General features: G+C 44.9%; 1 protein-coding gene across 9 annotated transcripts; it reads left to right on the top strand.

The window, feature by feature from the left end:
• The first annotated feature begins 680 nt into the window (after window positions 1-680).
• On the top strand, window positions 681-15134 carry LOC125540257 (basic salivary proline-rich protein 2-like). Of its 9 annotated transcripts, none has more exons than XR_007297265.1 (9): window positions 681-911; window positions 980-1150; window positions 7532-8290; window positions 9380-9520; window positions 10090-10319; window positions 10459-11074; window positions 11165-11286; window positions 13505-13597; window positions 13769-13812. XR_007297265.1 is itself a non-coding variant. In XM_048703846.1 (9 exons), the coding sequence occupies exons 1-9, from the start codon at window positions 11019-11021 to the stop codon at window positions 14602-14604; spliced, it is 993 nt and encodes a 330-aa protein (XP_048559803.1). In that variant the 5' UTR covers window positions 10771-11018; the 3' UTR covers window positions 14605-15134. The 9 variants fall into 9 exon arrangements, 2 of the variants coding, with proteins under 2 accessions (XP_048559803.1, XP_048559801.1); XR_007297269.1 differs by having other exon boundaries at window positions 681-938; window positions 1016-1150; XR_007297267.1 differs by having other exon boundaries at window positions 13778-13806.
• The last annotated feature ends 1050 nt before the right edge of the window (window positions 15135-16184 follow it).

Here is a 16184-nt window from a genome sequence, read left to right as displayed (position 1 = left end):
CCGGGCTATGTCGCGCGATCTGGCTTATTATCCATCCATGAGCATGCAACATGACACACTGGCGTCCCGTCCGGATGTCGACATGTGATAGAGGCCGCAAAGACCTGGGTTGTTGTATTGACGACAATCGTCGAGGATCGCTAAAGTCATAGCCATTGATAATCTCGCCACCCTTCTCCAGGCAGTAGCTGATATATACCAATATACCAATGACGTCAAAACATAGTTTACGCCACCATGGCCGATGACAATCGGCCTCACGTTACCTCTCTTTAAATATTGTTTCATCCCGTAGCAACGCACGGGTATTTAGCTAGTCAGCCTAAAAAATGGGTCGGAAATGGGTCGGCAGGCGGACGAAAGCGGACGCGCGTCCGTTTGGATCGGCGCGTTGGGCCGGCTTTTTTGTCCGCACCGACCCAAACGGACGCCCGCGGATGAAATGGGTCGCCCCATTGGAGTTGCTCTTAGCATCTTATACTAAGGTGAAGCATTGGCAGGGCCCTAGCCTGGTTTGACAAAGAAAAAAAGTGCGTATAAAGGTGGGGCAGGCGCGGCTCGACGTAATAAATATAGAGTAATAGTGTACGTATATGGTAGCTGTACAACCACCCCGCCCGATTATTGGGCCACCCACCCAGTCTGGCAGACATTGACATGACAAGTTACGTTTCCTTGGAAACATCTTCTCCGTGCTTTTTTCCTTGATTGAGTCGTCCTGCCCCCCTTCTCTCTCTCTGCCACACGAAGAAAAACCGCATCGAAAAATCGCATCTCTTCCTAGAGACGGCGGAACATGGCGATGGCTGATGGAGGTCTACATCCGGAGACCGGAGTTACGCCTGGCCGGTTGCCGGCGAGGACCTCACCGGCCGCACAAACGGCGGCCCGGAGGAGCCTGGCGATTACTGGTGATTAATTTTTGTCTAGAATTCCAGGTTTGTTCGGATCCATGTTTTCATCACTTTTAATTCCCCAGATCTGTTCAAGTTTATGTGGAGGCGTTTGTGGACAGCAAGAACTCCAGTGGTGCCTTCTATCTGTTCTGAGATCCGTCCCCCTTACGAATACCATTGACACGACAACCCTCCAGCGAGCAACACGGTGACGATTCATCGATTTCAGATGAGCTCTTACGACTGTCAATACAGTAAGTCACCCCCCTCCACAAAATTTGCACTGTGATTTGATTTCTCTAAGATGGTTTACACGGCTCCGGTAGAACTATAGACACAGACACATGGTGCGTCTGATCTAGTAGATCTTATTGAGCAGCGGACCCGCCTCTAGATTTATTGAGATGTACTGTATAAACCTAGATTTTTGGAAGGAAATTTTTCTAGAGGTGCAAGGAAACGACCGGAAACAGGGCTATTTATATTCATTACAGATCAACAAAGTGCCATTAGAGGACGATTAAACATTTTAGCCCCTGCTTTCGTGCTTGTAGGTGCATCCTCAGGCATTGCAGCCCACAATTGATATCCTTGAGATATACCGCCACAGCTGCATAGCTTGCAGCTGGCACATTGATCTCTTGCAAATATAGCGCCATAGCTGCATAGTGGCCGAGCCAGGATTATATATATTATACATACATACATACATACATACATATATAGTCTCACACCGTCATAAGGTGAATAAGTTAAAATTAGCAAAAAAAATACAAATAGTTCAAAGTTTAAACAGAAAATTATGACACTAGAAGTTACGTCACACCTTCCGCCATATTAATTAATGGCTTAAAGCATCTACAGCATGGGCCGGTCACGTTTTTTTGACCCAGATAAATGCCTCAAACGCCTGGGCTGTCCGACCCCCTCATATCCAATCCAAATATGGGGCGGATATGGGGGCGCCCGGGCACGCCCGCTATGTCGGACCCGACCCATGTTGGCCCATACGACTCCACATATATTCGTCTCCGTCCACTCGCCAGATCAAACCCTAGCCACTTCACTCCACTCCACTCCCCTCCGCCACCCGAGCTCATCTCCCCGCGGTTTTCGGCCTTCTCCGCCATGGCAGGCAGCGGATTGGACTCCGACCAGTCCGGATCCCTTGAGTGGGGTGTCATCCCGTGTGGGTTGGAGGAGGCAATGGCAGTCCGCATTGCACTCCACCGCTCCCGGGAGGACAGCGCCCGGCCGACGGACAGGTCTGCCTGTAGCGACACCATAGCGTCGGCTCCCCGAGCGCTCGAGTCTTCTAGTGTTGGATCCTTGCGGTCCCGTCAGCCGGAACACCTCTCCTTTCCCATCACCGGTTGGGCATACTAGGAGTCCTACCAGGAACTGGCGGCTCTCCATGGGAATGAGAGGATAAGGGCCGCTGAGGCCCGTATCGCGGCGGAAATGGCGGTTGCGGAGGCGGCTGATGCGACGGCGCAGGCGGCCGCGGAGGAGGAAGCCATCCACACTCATATTGTGAAGAAATGGCAGCGGAGGAACATGCGCGCCCTCACCCAAGAGCAGAATCGGGCGGTCCTTGCCATTGAATGAGGAGAAGGAGGACAACGACAGCGAGGACAGCTTCGGCAACGAGCAGATCCGGCTCGATCCGTACCGCGTCTTCGACCGGTACTTCCGCGAGAAGGACGGCAAGGGCGCCGAGAAGGGCAAGGGCAGCTGTGGATGAACTCCACCATAGCCAAACATGTCAAATTTTGATAGTCCGATGGCATGTTTAGTTAGTAGTGAATGGAGTAGCCGGACAATGTGTGTGCATCGATATAGTTGCATGAGTTTGTATGGATTTGAGATATGGTAATTGAGGTGTACGGATGTGGATTACATTATTTGAGGGGTGCTCGGTCAGTGCCGCCGGACTCGCCAGACGTGCCCGCGGGCATTTGAGGGGCCAGATTTGCTAAGTCCGGCTATAGATGCTCTTAGTGCTCCAATTTTCGCATATATTTGATTTTTCATTGACATCATTGTTGATATTGATTTGTGATTACTCACCACTATTGGCTATAGTAACATATACCACATGTAAATATGAACACAAATACTCCCTCCGTCTAGAATTACTTGACACTGAGATGGATGTACTCTCAGAGTCGAGTAATTCCGGATGGAGAAAGTAGCTATCAACAAGACAAGAATGCATAGGTATCACTTTGATTTCCCTAGGTATTAACCGACGTGTATTGTGGAATTTGGGCGGCATGGGGGTGGTTGATCCTTACAGTCCTATGCACCGCTGCTAGACTGTGGAGCCGTTGTGCCGACTTGAGTAAACTAGCGCTTTGCGTTGCGTTGCACACCCAATCACTGTGTCTCATAAACAAACGTGTTGACATATGCGTCCGCTCTCTATGTTTTGCTCTAGTGCCATTTTTACCGGGATCACTTGTGAGGGTCAAATCTTAAGGACGAAGAGGATAACCATTTTCCCAATTGTTTTGCTTGTTGTAGTAGGTAGTATCTAGCCTCTACCTATCTAGGGTGACCCATGACATGTGAAGGCCTTTGATAATTTTTTATTTAGTTAAATCCTTGTTCATATACAATCCTTTATGGTTTGTGTCAAGTCGCAAGGTGTAGTTTGTTGATAGACTGAGCTTCGTGTCTTTGACTTTTCTAGACCATCCAATAAGTGATTGGTGAAGCCAAAAGTAGACAATGAGCTATGATAAATGCACTACCTTACCAAATCGTCCATGTATATACAACAATGATCCCATTGACGTGTCGCTAAGCATAACCAAACTTGCTTCACAAGTACATCAATAAGAAGCATAGTCTTACACAAATGAGACCATTACGGTGGCAGTTTACACATAAGATCTCATGTGCTGAGTATCATTGAAGTCATGCAATGGAAATTCCGAAAGATAAATCCAGATCCGAATCAACATGTCTTAACCCTACAACCTCTCACTAGGAAAAATAATTATAGTTCGCACATACACTTCGCACAATAAATTGGATCTTCTTTCAGCCTTCTTTGATTCATAGGATAGGAATTTTATAGGAATAGGAAAATCATAGAAAGTGAGATGACATGCATGTTAATTTCTATAGAGAAAGAGATGTCATTTGATGCATAGGATAGGATTTTTTCCATTAAGTTTAGGCTAATATTTTTTTCTCCAAAATGTGAAGGATTGATTCCTATCCTACATAGGAATAGGAATCCATTCCTACAAACCAAAGAGATTCAAATGAATTTTTCCTTTGCAAATCCTATCTTATAGAATTCCTATAAAAATCCTACAAACCAAAGGAGGCCGAACATGTCTGGTCAATCAACAAGTCATACATTGAATGCACTTGCGGGCCTAAGGAGATTATAACATACATATACTTTTCGGCCTATTTTGAAGCTTATAGGTAGAGCTAAGCACACAAGGGCATGGCAGTGCCTGAGAACGGTGCGACCACTTTGAATCTTTTGTACGTAACATTTCCTTGTATTTCTACCTACAAGATGTGTTTCCAGGACTTGCACTGGCAACAACTTACCGCCGCGCCAAGGCTCCCCTTCATAGGTAGAACTAAGCTTTTGTTATGGGTATAGACTTGTGCACGGAGTGATAATAGAGTGCAACTATTTTCTAAGCGTAATGACATTTTCTATGAAATCAATAATGCACACTTAATCATACCAAGATATAAATAAGCAAGTATGGGGTCAACATGATCAAAGCGGGTGCTTTAGTGGCTCCATCGGATCTTGGTACTGGTCAGGGTATTTGATGATATCGTTTGAAACTTTTCCTTCTAATTGATGAGAATGAATAATTATAACCAATAAATAATAAATTCCAGAAAACCCCAAATTATGAAATTGATAAAATTTGATATACTTAGATTTTTGTGGATTTATAAAAAAATAACTTCATTTGGATTCAGAGTAATTTATGGTTGTTTATTGCTCATTGTTACTCCGCGAAACAAGCTCATTTTCTTTGTTAACTAATGAGAATCCACATAATGTTAACTAAGGAACATAATAAAATAGAGAACCAAGGCAAACTTGAGAGTAATCGTTGACGTCTCATGCATATATCTAGGAATACGATTTCAATCAAATTAATAGAAAGCTTATATGCCAAAAACTTAAATACGCCTTCCTGCAATGAAAGCGTACTTTGAATTTGTACACACATGTAAGTATTTTAAAGTCCACATGTCGACCCTGCAACGGGTTTAAACGCTAATGATCATCCTCACAGGTTAGGCCCGCCCATTAGAAACGGAGGTGTTGGAGAGGCTTACCGGTGACGAACAACGACTAATGAGTAGGCCACAACGACATTGTTGGGCTTAGGAAGTCCTCGTCATGGGTAGGAGAAGAGAAAATGGAGCATTGCGTGAGCAAAGTTTGGATCGAGATGAAGCAAATGGGGTAGCATGGGGAGAAGGTTGACTGGGTGTTCACGGTGGTGGCTGGCCCATCTAGCAAGAGAGGGAAGAGAGGAATGCACATGAGGCAAACGGTGAGCGGAGGCATCTACGAGGACTACAACGTCGTCGCTATAGTGCAACACATGACCTAGGTTAGGTGATCACCCGTGGTTGCCGGTAGGTGTGGCGTGGGCGCACTCCATGTTGTAGCATTGTTTGGGGCTTTCCTCGGCTCGGGGAAGAAAGGACAGGGGGAGTTTGCTTGGTGTGGTCTTGGTCTAGAGGTAGTGAGAGGGAGTGAGAGAGGTGCAAGAAAGGAAGTGGGTAAAGTAGAAAGAACAGTTGCACTTGTAAAAGATGATTTCATCTTGATATAGGAGGTTGAGGTGGATCTTCATGATTTTTTTGGAGATTTTTAGATCATTTTCTATATGCCAAATATTGAAGTTTCTGCCCAAAACTGAAAATTTGGTTTAGTTCCAAACTTTTGAACTTGAGGTCGTGAGTTTTCCAATTGGAGGTCACTCGGAAGGTTGGAAATAGCAAAGATATAACTTGGGTAATTTTTTGATGATGTTTTGTTATAATATTAAACACGTGTTAAAAATATCTTTAGTCATGCAGATTTTTGGTGAAAAAAGGCAACACCATATATTATTATTTTGATATGGGAGATAATATATTATGATACAATTTTCATTTCTCATTTTCATTAAATTTATGTCATCAAATATCTTATCACTTGCTTTGAAGAGATAGATTTAGGGTTATGAAAGAAAGGAAAATACTTAGGGATTTGGGTGATTCAATTTTACAGCAATGATTTTTTATGCAAATGAAAGACTGAATTCCATTTGTCCGCCCCACGAGAGAAATGAGAGAGAAGAGAGCTATGCGATTTAGAATTTCACGGTTGGGTTTGCATTATAGAATTTGGTCAGAATCTAGATAACTAGTACTGTAAGAGTTCCGAGGCAGGAGGTGGGTCAATGTCGGAGCCGTCGTAGTCGGACCCATAGTCGTCGGAGGAATCAGAGATGATGATGTAGCCCTTCACGCGACGGACGATGCGGTCCTGCTTGCGCTTGAGCTTGGCCACCCTCGCCGCCTCCCGCTCGGACTGCTCAATGCCGAGTCGAAGCGCCTTGGCGTTGATCCTCGGAGCCGGTGGGCGTCTGTCTCCGCTGTCGTAAGTGACCGGCGGTACAACCACTAAAGGAGACACTTATCCTTGTTTGGCGCGTCTGGCATCACGCGGCGGCAGCGGGAGGACTGCGCTGCCGCATTCGACGCGGCCCCCATCTCCCTTGCCCTCTGCCTCTTGTGGCGGGCAGCGCGCGCCTCTGATTCCGGAGTCCACATCCGTGTGGTGCCGGTGAAGCGGGCACTAGAACCCACGGCTGCCCGCACGGAGCAGCGGCCGTAGGTGGAGGAGGCCGATGGACGGGCGACGCCGATTGAGCTGCCCTCACAGATCCGCACACGGGGCGGAAGTGCCGGCACCGGTGTCGACGCTGCGACTGCGGGTGACAGGCAGCGTCGCACTTGAGCCGGAGTTGTCGCCCATATCCACCCGCAAGTGCTCCCGCGTGATCCAAAGCGCCAGCTCGTCCTCGTCTTCGGAGCTGCCGTCCTAGATTTGGGCTACATATGAGGGGTGCCGGTCAGTCCGGACGTTTGAGGGCGGTTTGAGGCGTCCAGTTGGGTTTTTTTTGTGACCGGGCGTTTGAGACCGGTTTGAGAAGTCCGGCTGTAGATGCTGTAACAACTACTTCCTCCGTCCTAAAATATAAGGTGTTTTTGTAGTCCTAAAATATAAGGTGTTTTGCAGTTCAAGCTCTCAAATACTTTGAGGTATTTAGCGTAGAAGTTTGCCATTTATAATTTCATCTAACGTTTACGTTATACTCCCTCCGTTCCCAAATATAATTCTTTATAAAGATTACAACAAGTGACTACATAAAAGAGCAAAATGAGTGAATTTACACTCTAAAATATGTCTACATATATTCGTATGTTGTAATTCATTTGAAATGTCTAAAAACACTTATATTTAGAAACGGAGGGAGTACATTTCATACTCGGAATTTAACTTACAAAGTTTCAGGCAGAAACCAGCTACTCGGCCTTAATTAACTCGAAAATGCTTGTGTTGCTACTTTATTGCTTGGCAGCCCAGACTTAAGCCTCAGGACGCCCTCACGCCAGCCCCACTCGGTCCTCTTCCGCAGGCGCACACCATCGTCCTCCACCAGCCGCCACCGCCGATCCGCCGGTCACCCCCACCCCATCCGACCAACGGCGACCCCCCCCCCCCCCCCCCCCCCGCCCCCCCCCCCCCCCTCCCCACCTAGGCCTCCCCGGGCGGCCACCCCGACCCCAACCCCACCACCGGCGACCCAGCCACTCCATCACCGGCGACCCGGCCTCTCCCACCACCACCGGCGATCTAGTCTCTCCAACTCCACCACCGCCGATCCAGCCACTCCCAGCATCGGCCCCCCTCCTCCCACCCCCACCACCTCTTCCCACCCCCCACCACAGGAGCATCAGCTTAACCCTAACCCTAGGTTGTTAAAATGGTTGGACGACGCCAGACTGCCAAGAGTACTCCTTCTAGTGGCCATGAAGGGAGGATGACTGATCCCAAGTATCCTGAGCTGACCCCTCTCCTTGAGATGGTGCACAGGAGGAGGGTTGAGAGGGAAGCGGTTGAGGCTGAAATGGCGTCCAGAAAAAAGAGAGGGGCTGAGCTCAAGAAACCCACACAAGGTGGGGCTCCCGGGGAGGAAGAACAGAGTCAACTGAGAACTGTTCTGGAGTCGGCGTCACGTCGATTGGGCAGCGGCGGTGGACATGATGTAAAAAGGGACATGCTGGCACTGTTTGAGGCATCAATTAGGGTGGCTTCTAAGAAGCAAAGCAAAATGACAGTAAGTTTCTTGTATAAATTGTATTTTGCGATTGCAGGAGTACATTGGTGCTAGTATGTTGATGTATATCTGAAATTCAGCATTGTGTCATAGACTCATACTCCCTCCGTTCCTAAATACTCCCTCCGTCCGAAAAAACTTGTCATCAAAATAGACAAAAAGGGGTGTATCTAGAACTAAAATACATCTAGATACGTCCCATTTTATTCATTTTGATGACAAGTATTTTCGGACGGAGGGAGTACTTGTCTTTTTAGGCATTTCAACAAGTGACTACTACGGAGCAAAATGAGTGAATCTACACTCTAAAATATGTCTACATACATCCGTATGTAGTAGTCATTTGAAATGTCTAAAAAGACAAATATTTAGGAACGGAGGGAGTAGTTGATAATAATCTTGCTTTGTGCTTTTCTGAAATTCAACAGTGGCATAGTTGATAATACTATTGGTGCTCGCATGTTAGGTATACTAAGCTGTCTATAACTGCTAGTAGCTTCTAAAGGGATGAAAATCTTTATCAACTGAAATACCCGTGTAGTGCCGAATGAGGAACAGAGCAAAGTTAGATGGCTGCTTGTGAAAAAAATCGTGCGTCCTCGGAAAATTAGGACTGGGACATGTTTTAATTCACTGATCATAATCTAGTATATAGTACTACACAGGGATATGATGTAGATTTTGTTACAAAATGTATTTTGGGATGGCAGGAGTATTGCTAGCATGCTTAGGTACATCTGAGGTTTAAGATTGTGGCATAGTTGATCATAATCTTGGTTTGTGATTTCCTGAAATTCTATGAAGCAAAACGTTCCCCTAAGTTGTAGTAGCTTCAAAAGTGGCCACTTTCATGAAAATTACCCGTGTAATGTCAAATGAGGAACAAAGCAATGTTAGATGGCTGTTTGGGGAAAAATGGGGTGTTCTCGGAAAATTAAGACTAGGACATGTTTTTAATTCATTTTTACCCTAATGATCTGAATACTGTGAAGTTTTGTACTTGTGATATGATGGTTTACTTCTTACCTAAATACTGGAAAACTAATTCTATTACGTTTATATGGCCATGACTTTGTTCCCTAAATGCAGGATATTCCGCATTTTTACTTACCTGAGAAAGCCACCTTTGCTGATCTCATGAAACTAAAAATGGAGAAGCTTCAGCGCTATGAAAGTGTAAAATCGTTCGACATCGAAGGTCTATCACCTGTGACGCCCCCCACAGAACTGGTATACACCCATACTGTATGAGCAGTGGTTAAATATTTCGTCCTTGCCAATTTATCTTATAAAATATATGGTATGCAGTGTTTAATTCTTGTCTATTAAGGTTCTTCTGTCCCTTTATCTAATAATAACTCGTTTTAGTATGGTATATAGGACATGTGCCTCCACCTCCTTTTCAATTTCCATTACTTTTGTTATTATTGAAGGATAACCAGTATAATGCGAAGATATTTTGTATTACATGGTCTGTGGAGTGTGGACTATTTATTGATGTTTTGACTTCAGAGCTGACCTTGCTCTTGTCCTGGTATTTTCCAGTAATGTAGTCTATGAGTTTAAAGAACGAGCCAACCCCCTTTGCATGGGAAAAATATACCCACCTGGTATTCCAATCTAGCAATAACTGATCATTTAAACCATTTGATTTACTCTTCTGTTTGGTGCTATCCCGCAAAAAGTTGCAACACTTATTGTGATCTTGACATCATACTGCCAGTGCTTATTGCTAATTTTCCTTCATTCAATCATTTGCCATGATGGTGTACTAACAAATCTTTGATTTTTCCTCATAGGACACATATCAGATTATCGATATCACCCGTCCAAGTGAAACTGACCCTGAAAAGGCAATATCAGTGGCTCAAATTCTATCCCGTGAAACAGACAATTACTTTGCTGCAGTGCGGCCAACTCCTGCTGATCCTACAGCGGCTGGAGGGTTTTTTGTATTCTCCAATATTATTTTGCCATGGTTCTTTGGAAAATGTCATCAAATGTCTTGTAGTTCGAGATATGCGAAGATGTAAGCTTCCCCAATTGCTATCATCTATTGAGCCTTACTTATTTCTTGCACGTATGGATGGATGTGTTATGATTTTACATGCAGTGAATGATACTTAGTTGCGTACCTTATATTTTAACTAGCACATACGTTTCTGCAGAGAGAATATGCAGGTTTGTTGTGATAGCATATACTTGTTGGTTGAAGAAATCCTCCGCCTTGATGATGAGAACTGCAAGCATATTACTGGTTACATGATATCGCTGCTCGAAATAGGAATGTTCTTGTTTGGAGAATTTCCTAGAATGCAAGGACCAGTTGATCTACTCCAGGACAATTTCGACTTGGATCTCATCATTCATTTGACAGCTGAAGTTCTGTTTGATATGAGAAACTGGTCGTATCTCTCGAAGACGGGATTTGCATTTTATCTCGGAATGGTAGAAACATGGTTAGATGTGATTGGGCACAAGGAAACGTTTCTGGAAGGTTGGAAGCAGATGACTGCAGCGGTGGCCAAATTTGAAAAGAGTGGACATAAGCTGGACCTCCTTGGTGCCAATGGTTATTTCTCTTTGAGAAAACTGGTCGGGAACCGATTGCATCTTCTAAAGTTCGATGAAGAATACGTGAAGAGACTAATAATCAGGAAATGTAGGCAACACAAGGGCAGAATGGAACCTTTGAAAGAAGATACCAATCAAGTTCAGTCGAAAGACCATGAGGGAAAGAATCAGAATGGAGAGGTGGTGGAGCCAAAAATTCCTGATCATCTGGTAATGCAAAATGGTTTAATGGCTATGCATATTTTTGATATTGATTGAATGTCATGCATTTTGACTAATTCCTCATGTCTATTCATTCAGGCTTGGAAAAAGGCTAAGAAAGAATGAGTATTGGTTGAGCTTGATGGTTGAAGACAGAGATATGCTGATCAAAGTTCTCTGTGAGCTGAATGTGGATCCGTCAGACAAGGATCAGAGTGAAGGTATGTCAGTCTTGCGTTGGCAAATGATTTAGTGTAGTTTCACATTTCATTAGGGCTCTTATGCACATCAATCAAACATTCGCCTGGTGTCCATCAGTCCTTATTATCGTAATACCAGACGAAATGTCTCCCCACTGCAATTGTAAGAAGTTGACACACATTGCAAGATTTAAGCTTCTTGGATTGTACATGAATGGAGGGAACGGAATAGTTTTAGTCTGCTGTTTAACTCTGTTATTATTAGCATTTATTGTTCACTTCATCATTTTTTATAGTAAAAATTACGTTTTTGCTGTTATAACCCTTGATTCCTTCCACATTATATGGTACGCTCGTCTATCTATTTGACCAATGTGCTGTAAACACGTACCTCTTGAAGCTATCTTGGGATGGCACTGTTGGCGATTTTCTTTAGGAATGCGTTTATTGTTTTTCAGACAAATCCAGTTGGCCTTATTAATTTCAACATCTTCTAGCCGCACTATTCTAATTTTCATGGCTTTTCTGAGCATCAGAGTATCTGATCGTTTGGTAATCTTTTGGCAGGTTTGAAATGTGCACCTCCAAAGTCGTGTCCATCAGAGCCTTCATCTCCCGGCCAAGAAAAAAGCTTATTGAATGGTTTCTCACAAGATTCCACTTTACCTGGTGAACTACCTCATGCACCTCCAAAGTTGTGTCCGTCAGGGCCTCCATCTCCTGACCAAGAAAAAATCTTGTTGGAAGGTTTCTCACAAGATTCCACTTCACCCAGTGAACAACTTGGTGATTCTACATCAACACCTGAGTGTGTTACACCTTGCTCTTCAATGGAATCAGACTCAGACAAAAGAAGTTTAAACACAAAATTGAAGGTCAGAGAGTGGGGAATATTCTGTATTATATTTGACCTTTTTTTTCCTTGGGTGTCTGTTGGTCAGCCATGGACTTTGACACTGACAGTTGGTACTTCCAAACCAGGAATCCGAGCTGAATGCTGATGCTAAGAGTTTCACTCCCTTGGCTTATCAGAGGCCACCTCAGCCTCCAGTTTCTGATGCAGCACACTGCCATTATCCTAATAGCATGCTGTTTACTCCTGGATCTGGTTTACCAGTTGGCATGGGGGTAAGTTTCTTCTTTGTGGTACATATTCACTGAGTTGTTTATCATTTATATGTGATATATACCAGGTGCAGTTACTGCCTAGGTGTTTGCCCTTGACGTGTTAAATATTATCTCCAAACCAAACGGGTTAGTGGTTGTGCAAAAAAAATAAAAAAAATCCAATAGCAGCCAAGAACCTACTGTAATTGTTTGATTAATTTATTAATTAAATGTAAGCAAATGCAGGTCATAGATGCATCATGCATGGTTGCCATGGCTGTAGATTGAAAAGAGTTCACATTAGAAAAGAAATCAATCTGGAAGAGTATCAAAGAGTGTGTCCGATGGATACCGTGTAACATGCATCCATGCTCCTAAACCATCTGGCTACATTTTGCTGGCAGCAGCCCTACCCCTTTATCTCGCAGTGAGCTGCCATGAACATAGAAACAATGCATGCCCGCGGCCAGATTTGAAAGCTAGCTAGGTTGTTATATAGGAACAGTGCGACTGGTTGTTCTATTGGGCCAGGAGAAAATCAGTCTAACTGAAACCAATAATCAACACTCCCACCGGTTGATGCTCTTTGTTGTTGATTGGAGCTGAGCTGCCATGGCTGGCGGTGTGGTTTGGGGTAGCTTTTGTTTGGAAGCATCAGATGTGGTTGCTGGCGGCTGGATACCGAGATGGAGCAACTCATCAGTAGTGTATGCCCCAGATTTGTGGTGGAAGATAGTACAGATTCGTTCCGCGACCTAGCAATCCAGCGCACCCCCGTTGCAACTTGGCAATCTAGCCCCCTCTACATGCCGATGTCTTTTTTAACCTTGCCATTTTAAACATAATATAAGGCTGAAACTGATTGAATTGTTCTTATTTGGGTACATGTGATCTCGAAACATTAGCTACAGAAAATAATATCCGGGTCATGTTCCAATTGTGCTTTCAGTTAAACCAAGTGAATAGTATCCTTAAATGTCCTGAGTTAAACATTATGGGTTCTATTTTATATACATTTTTCTTGTATAATGCTAACTTCTAATGTATTTGCAGTGACTTCTCCAGATATCTTTTGCTAGCCATTGCATTTAAATGAGTATCTTTCTTATATGTGCCTTTCCTCATGCTGCAGTTCCCAGAGTTGTATGGTAGCATGCACGTTGCATACAATTCTCGGCCTGGACCTTTACCACCCCAAGGTTACACGTATCTTTCCTGGCCACAGGTGATACAGCTTCTCTGAAATGAGTTCACCATGCATTCTGATTTTATAATGTTTGGGTGATTATCTGTTGTCATGCTTGTTTAATTTGTGCTATCTAAGAAACTTCCGCAATGCTTTTAGATGAGTATGTATCCTTTATTGCCTTTTATCATTATGATAATGGTATTACAGTCTCTTCAGCTGTATGGTGGAGCGCCTATTTTTGACAGTGCCCATCCTGGATCTTTTCCGCAAGCTCACGCACACCCTTCTCGGCCACAGGTGAGACAGCTTCTCTGAAATGACTTCACCGTGCATTCTGAGTTTGTGTGATTTTCTGTTTTTAAGCTTGTTTAAGTTATCCTATTCCTACCTAAGAAACCTCCACTTTATTTTTATGGTTGGTATTACAGTCTCTTCAGCTGTATGGTGGGGTACCTACTGCTAACAGTGCCCAGGCTGGATCTCTTCCGCAAGGTTACGCACATGTTTCTCGGCCACAGGTGAGACAGCTTCACTCGAATGAGTTGACCATGCATTATGAGTTTGGGTGATTATGGGCGATTATCTGTTATATTTTTAATTTGTCGTATCTAAGAAACTTCCACAATTCTTCTAGATGAGCATGCATGTATCCTTTATTGCATTCTGCCATTATGGTAATAATGGTATTACAATCTCTGCAGCCGTATGGTGGGGTGCCTACTGCTAACAGTGCCCAGCCCGGATCTTCTCCGCAAGGTTACGCACAACCTTGTCGGCCACAGGTGAGACGGCTTGACTCAAATGAGTACACTATGGATTCTGAGCTCATTATGCTTGGGCTTATTACTTGTTGTTATGCTTGTATTGTTTGGTAGCTGTTTAGTCACAGAACATGATTTCTAATTATTTGTAGGAATATTGTTTCTGTTTATTGAGGCATGCAATATAATAAGGGAAAGCCAACATGCCTTCTTTGGATTACATCAGTTGTATCGTGCAAGCTAATTTTCTTTGACATTGTTTTGCAGCAATATCGAAGATGAAACCAGTGGGTAGCTGCTGGTATTGATGATACACTGCAATTTTGAAGTCGGCGGCAATATCGTTTTGTGGTCTGCTAACCAGGCCAACAGCAGGTCATGTACACCCCTGTGTTTCCTGCTGCAGTGAAACTTAGTTAGACGGTGATTGCCCCTGGATGATGCAGATGTATGCCTGAGTCTGTTTTTCTTCTTCTGGGTACTGTTTGTCTTCATTATATCTTTGCTCAGAGCATCCAAGACTGAAGTAGTCTGGGTGATTGCCCCTGGATGATGCACATCGCCAACCTTTCATATTTGCTACTCCTATCCAAAATAAGAGTCAGCAACTTTGAACGAAGGTTAAACTCAACCAAAGTTCAAAGCTGCATAACCTTAGCTCAAAGCTGCGGCGCTTATTTTGGATCGGAGGAAGTGGTTAAAATTTGCGCTGTTTATCATGTGAACATGCTAGTTAGAAATCTCTCCGGCATAGTGCTTTGTTGGATACCAGAATGTACCATGTACCGATGTACGTAGAACTTTGCATGGTCCATGGTTGTTTATGTGTTCCAGTCTGGGGATTCCTAGAGAAAGTTATATATTTATATATCCTGCACGATCTGGATCTGGCAGAGCATGAGCTACCGATAAGTCGGCACACGTCGCAAAAAAAGACCACCGCTCCAGCCCTTGGCCGACTCTTTCTGTCTCCAGAAAATTAATCTCTTGGACACGATGGCCGGATTTGCTGTGGCTGGTGGTGGCTTCGTTGTAGGGAAGGGTGCGGCGGCCGGATCTGTCGACCAGAGCATAGACCGGGTCGATCATACGGCGGCGGCTTGGACATCTCCATCGAGCAGTGCAAAGAATGGCGTAGGTGCGTGTTAGCTCGCTGCCGTCGCTGCTGTTGTATGTGCGCGTCCCGTCTTAGAACAGTTTAACTGAAAACCTGACGCATAAATGATGACGTGGCATGAAAACAACTCGCACCGTTTGACTCAAATAATCTGGCTGGCTTAGGGCCCACCTGTCATCCTCACTCCCACCCCTCTTCCTCCGCTGATCAACCCGAACACACTCATCACTGGTGTCCTCGATCGCAGCCAGGAGAGCGGGAGAAGGGGAAGGCTGAGCTCATCAGGAGCTTGTAGGCGATGCAGAGGTGGCAGGGGAGCTCGAGGACGATGAGCTTGGCGCGCGGCGGCTGCTGCTGCCGGAGGAGGGCGACGATGGGAGCTAGTGGGAGGTTGCGGTAATCGTCGTGAATATGCCCTGCGGCACCAGGGCGTTGAGCCGTTGATGCGAAGCCTCTGGGGGCGACCGCGAGGTCTAGCGCTCGACCTCGATCGCTGGAGCGGTCAGGTGCGCTGTCTCGCTGGAAGTGGAACTCGGCGGCCTTGCCGGATTAGGTGGCGGCGGCTTCGTGTATGTACGCATCTGGCCGGAATCAATTAAGGTGCTTCTGAAGCAAAGTTTACTCGTCGTACGTACGTGTATTTGCTCATTCAAGCGTACGGAGTACTTGCTTGAAGACCAATCCACGACGCAGCTCAATGGAATCCGGAAGCTGCCGCAACAGTTGGTTTGGAGGCTGGTGTCGT

This window comes from Triticum urartu, chromosome 2, assembly GCF_003073215.2.
Source record: "Triticum urartu cultivar G1812 chromosome 2, Tu2.1, whole genome shotgun sequence".
Lineage (NCBI taxonomy): Eukaryota > Viridiplantae > Streptophyta > Magnoliopsida > Poales > Poaceae > Triticum > Triticum urartu.
This window is presented reverse-complemented; position numbering and strand designations above follow the sequence as displayed.

Excerpts from the sequence above, each read along its gene's own strand:
- LOC125540257 (XM_048703844.1), top strand. The coding sequence starts at position 11,019 with ATGAGGGAAAGAATCAGAATGGAGAGGTGGTGGAGCCAAAAATTCCTG. Across the intron at positions 12,394-13,504 it reads GTTTACCAGTTGGCATGGGG|TTCCCAGAGTTGTATGGTAG; the intron begins GTAAGTTTCTTC and ends CTCATGCTGCAG. Across the intron at positions 13,598-13,768 it reads CGTATCTTTCCTGGCCACAG|TCTCTTCAGCTGTATGGTGG; the intron begins GTGATACAGCTT and ends ATGGTATTACAG.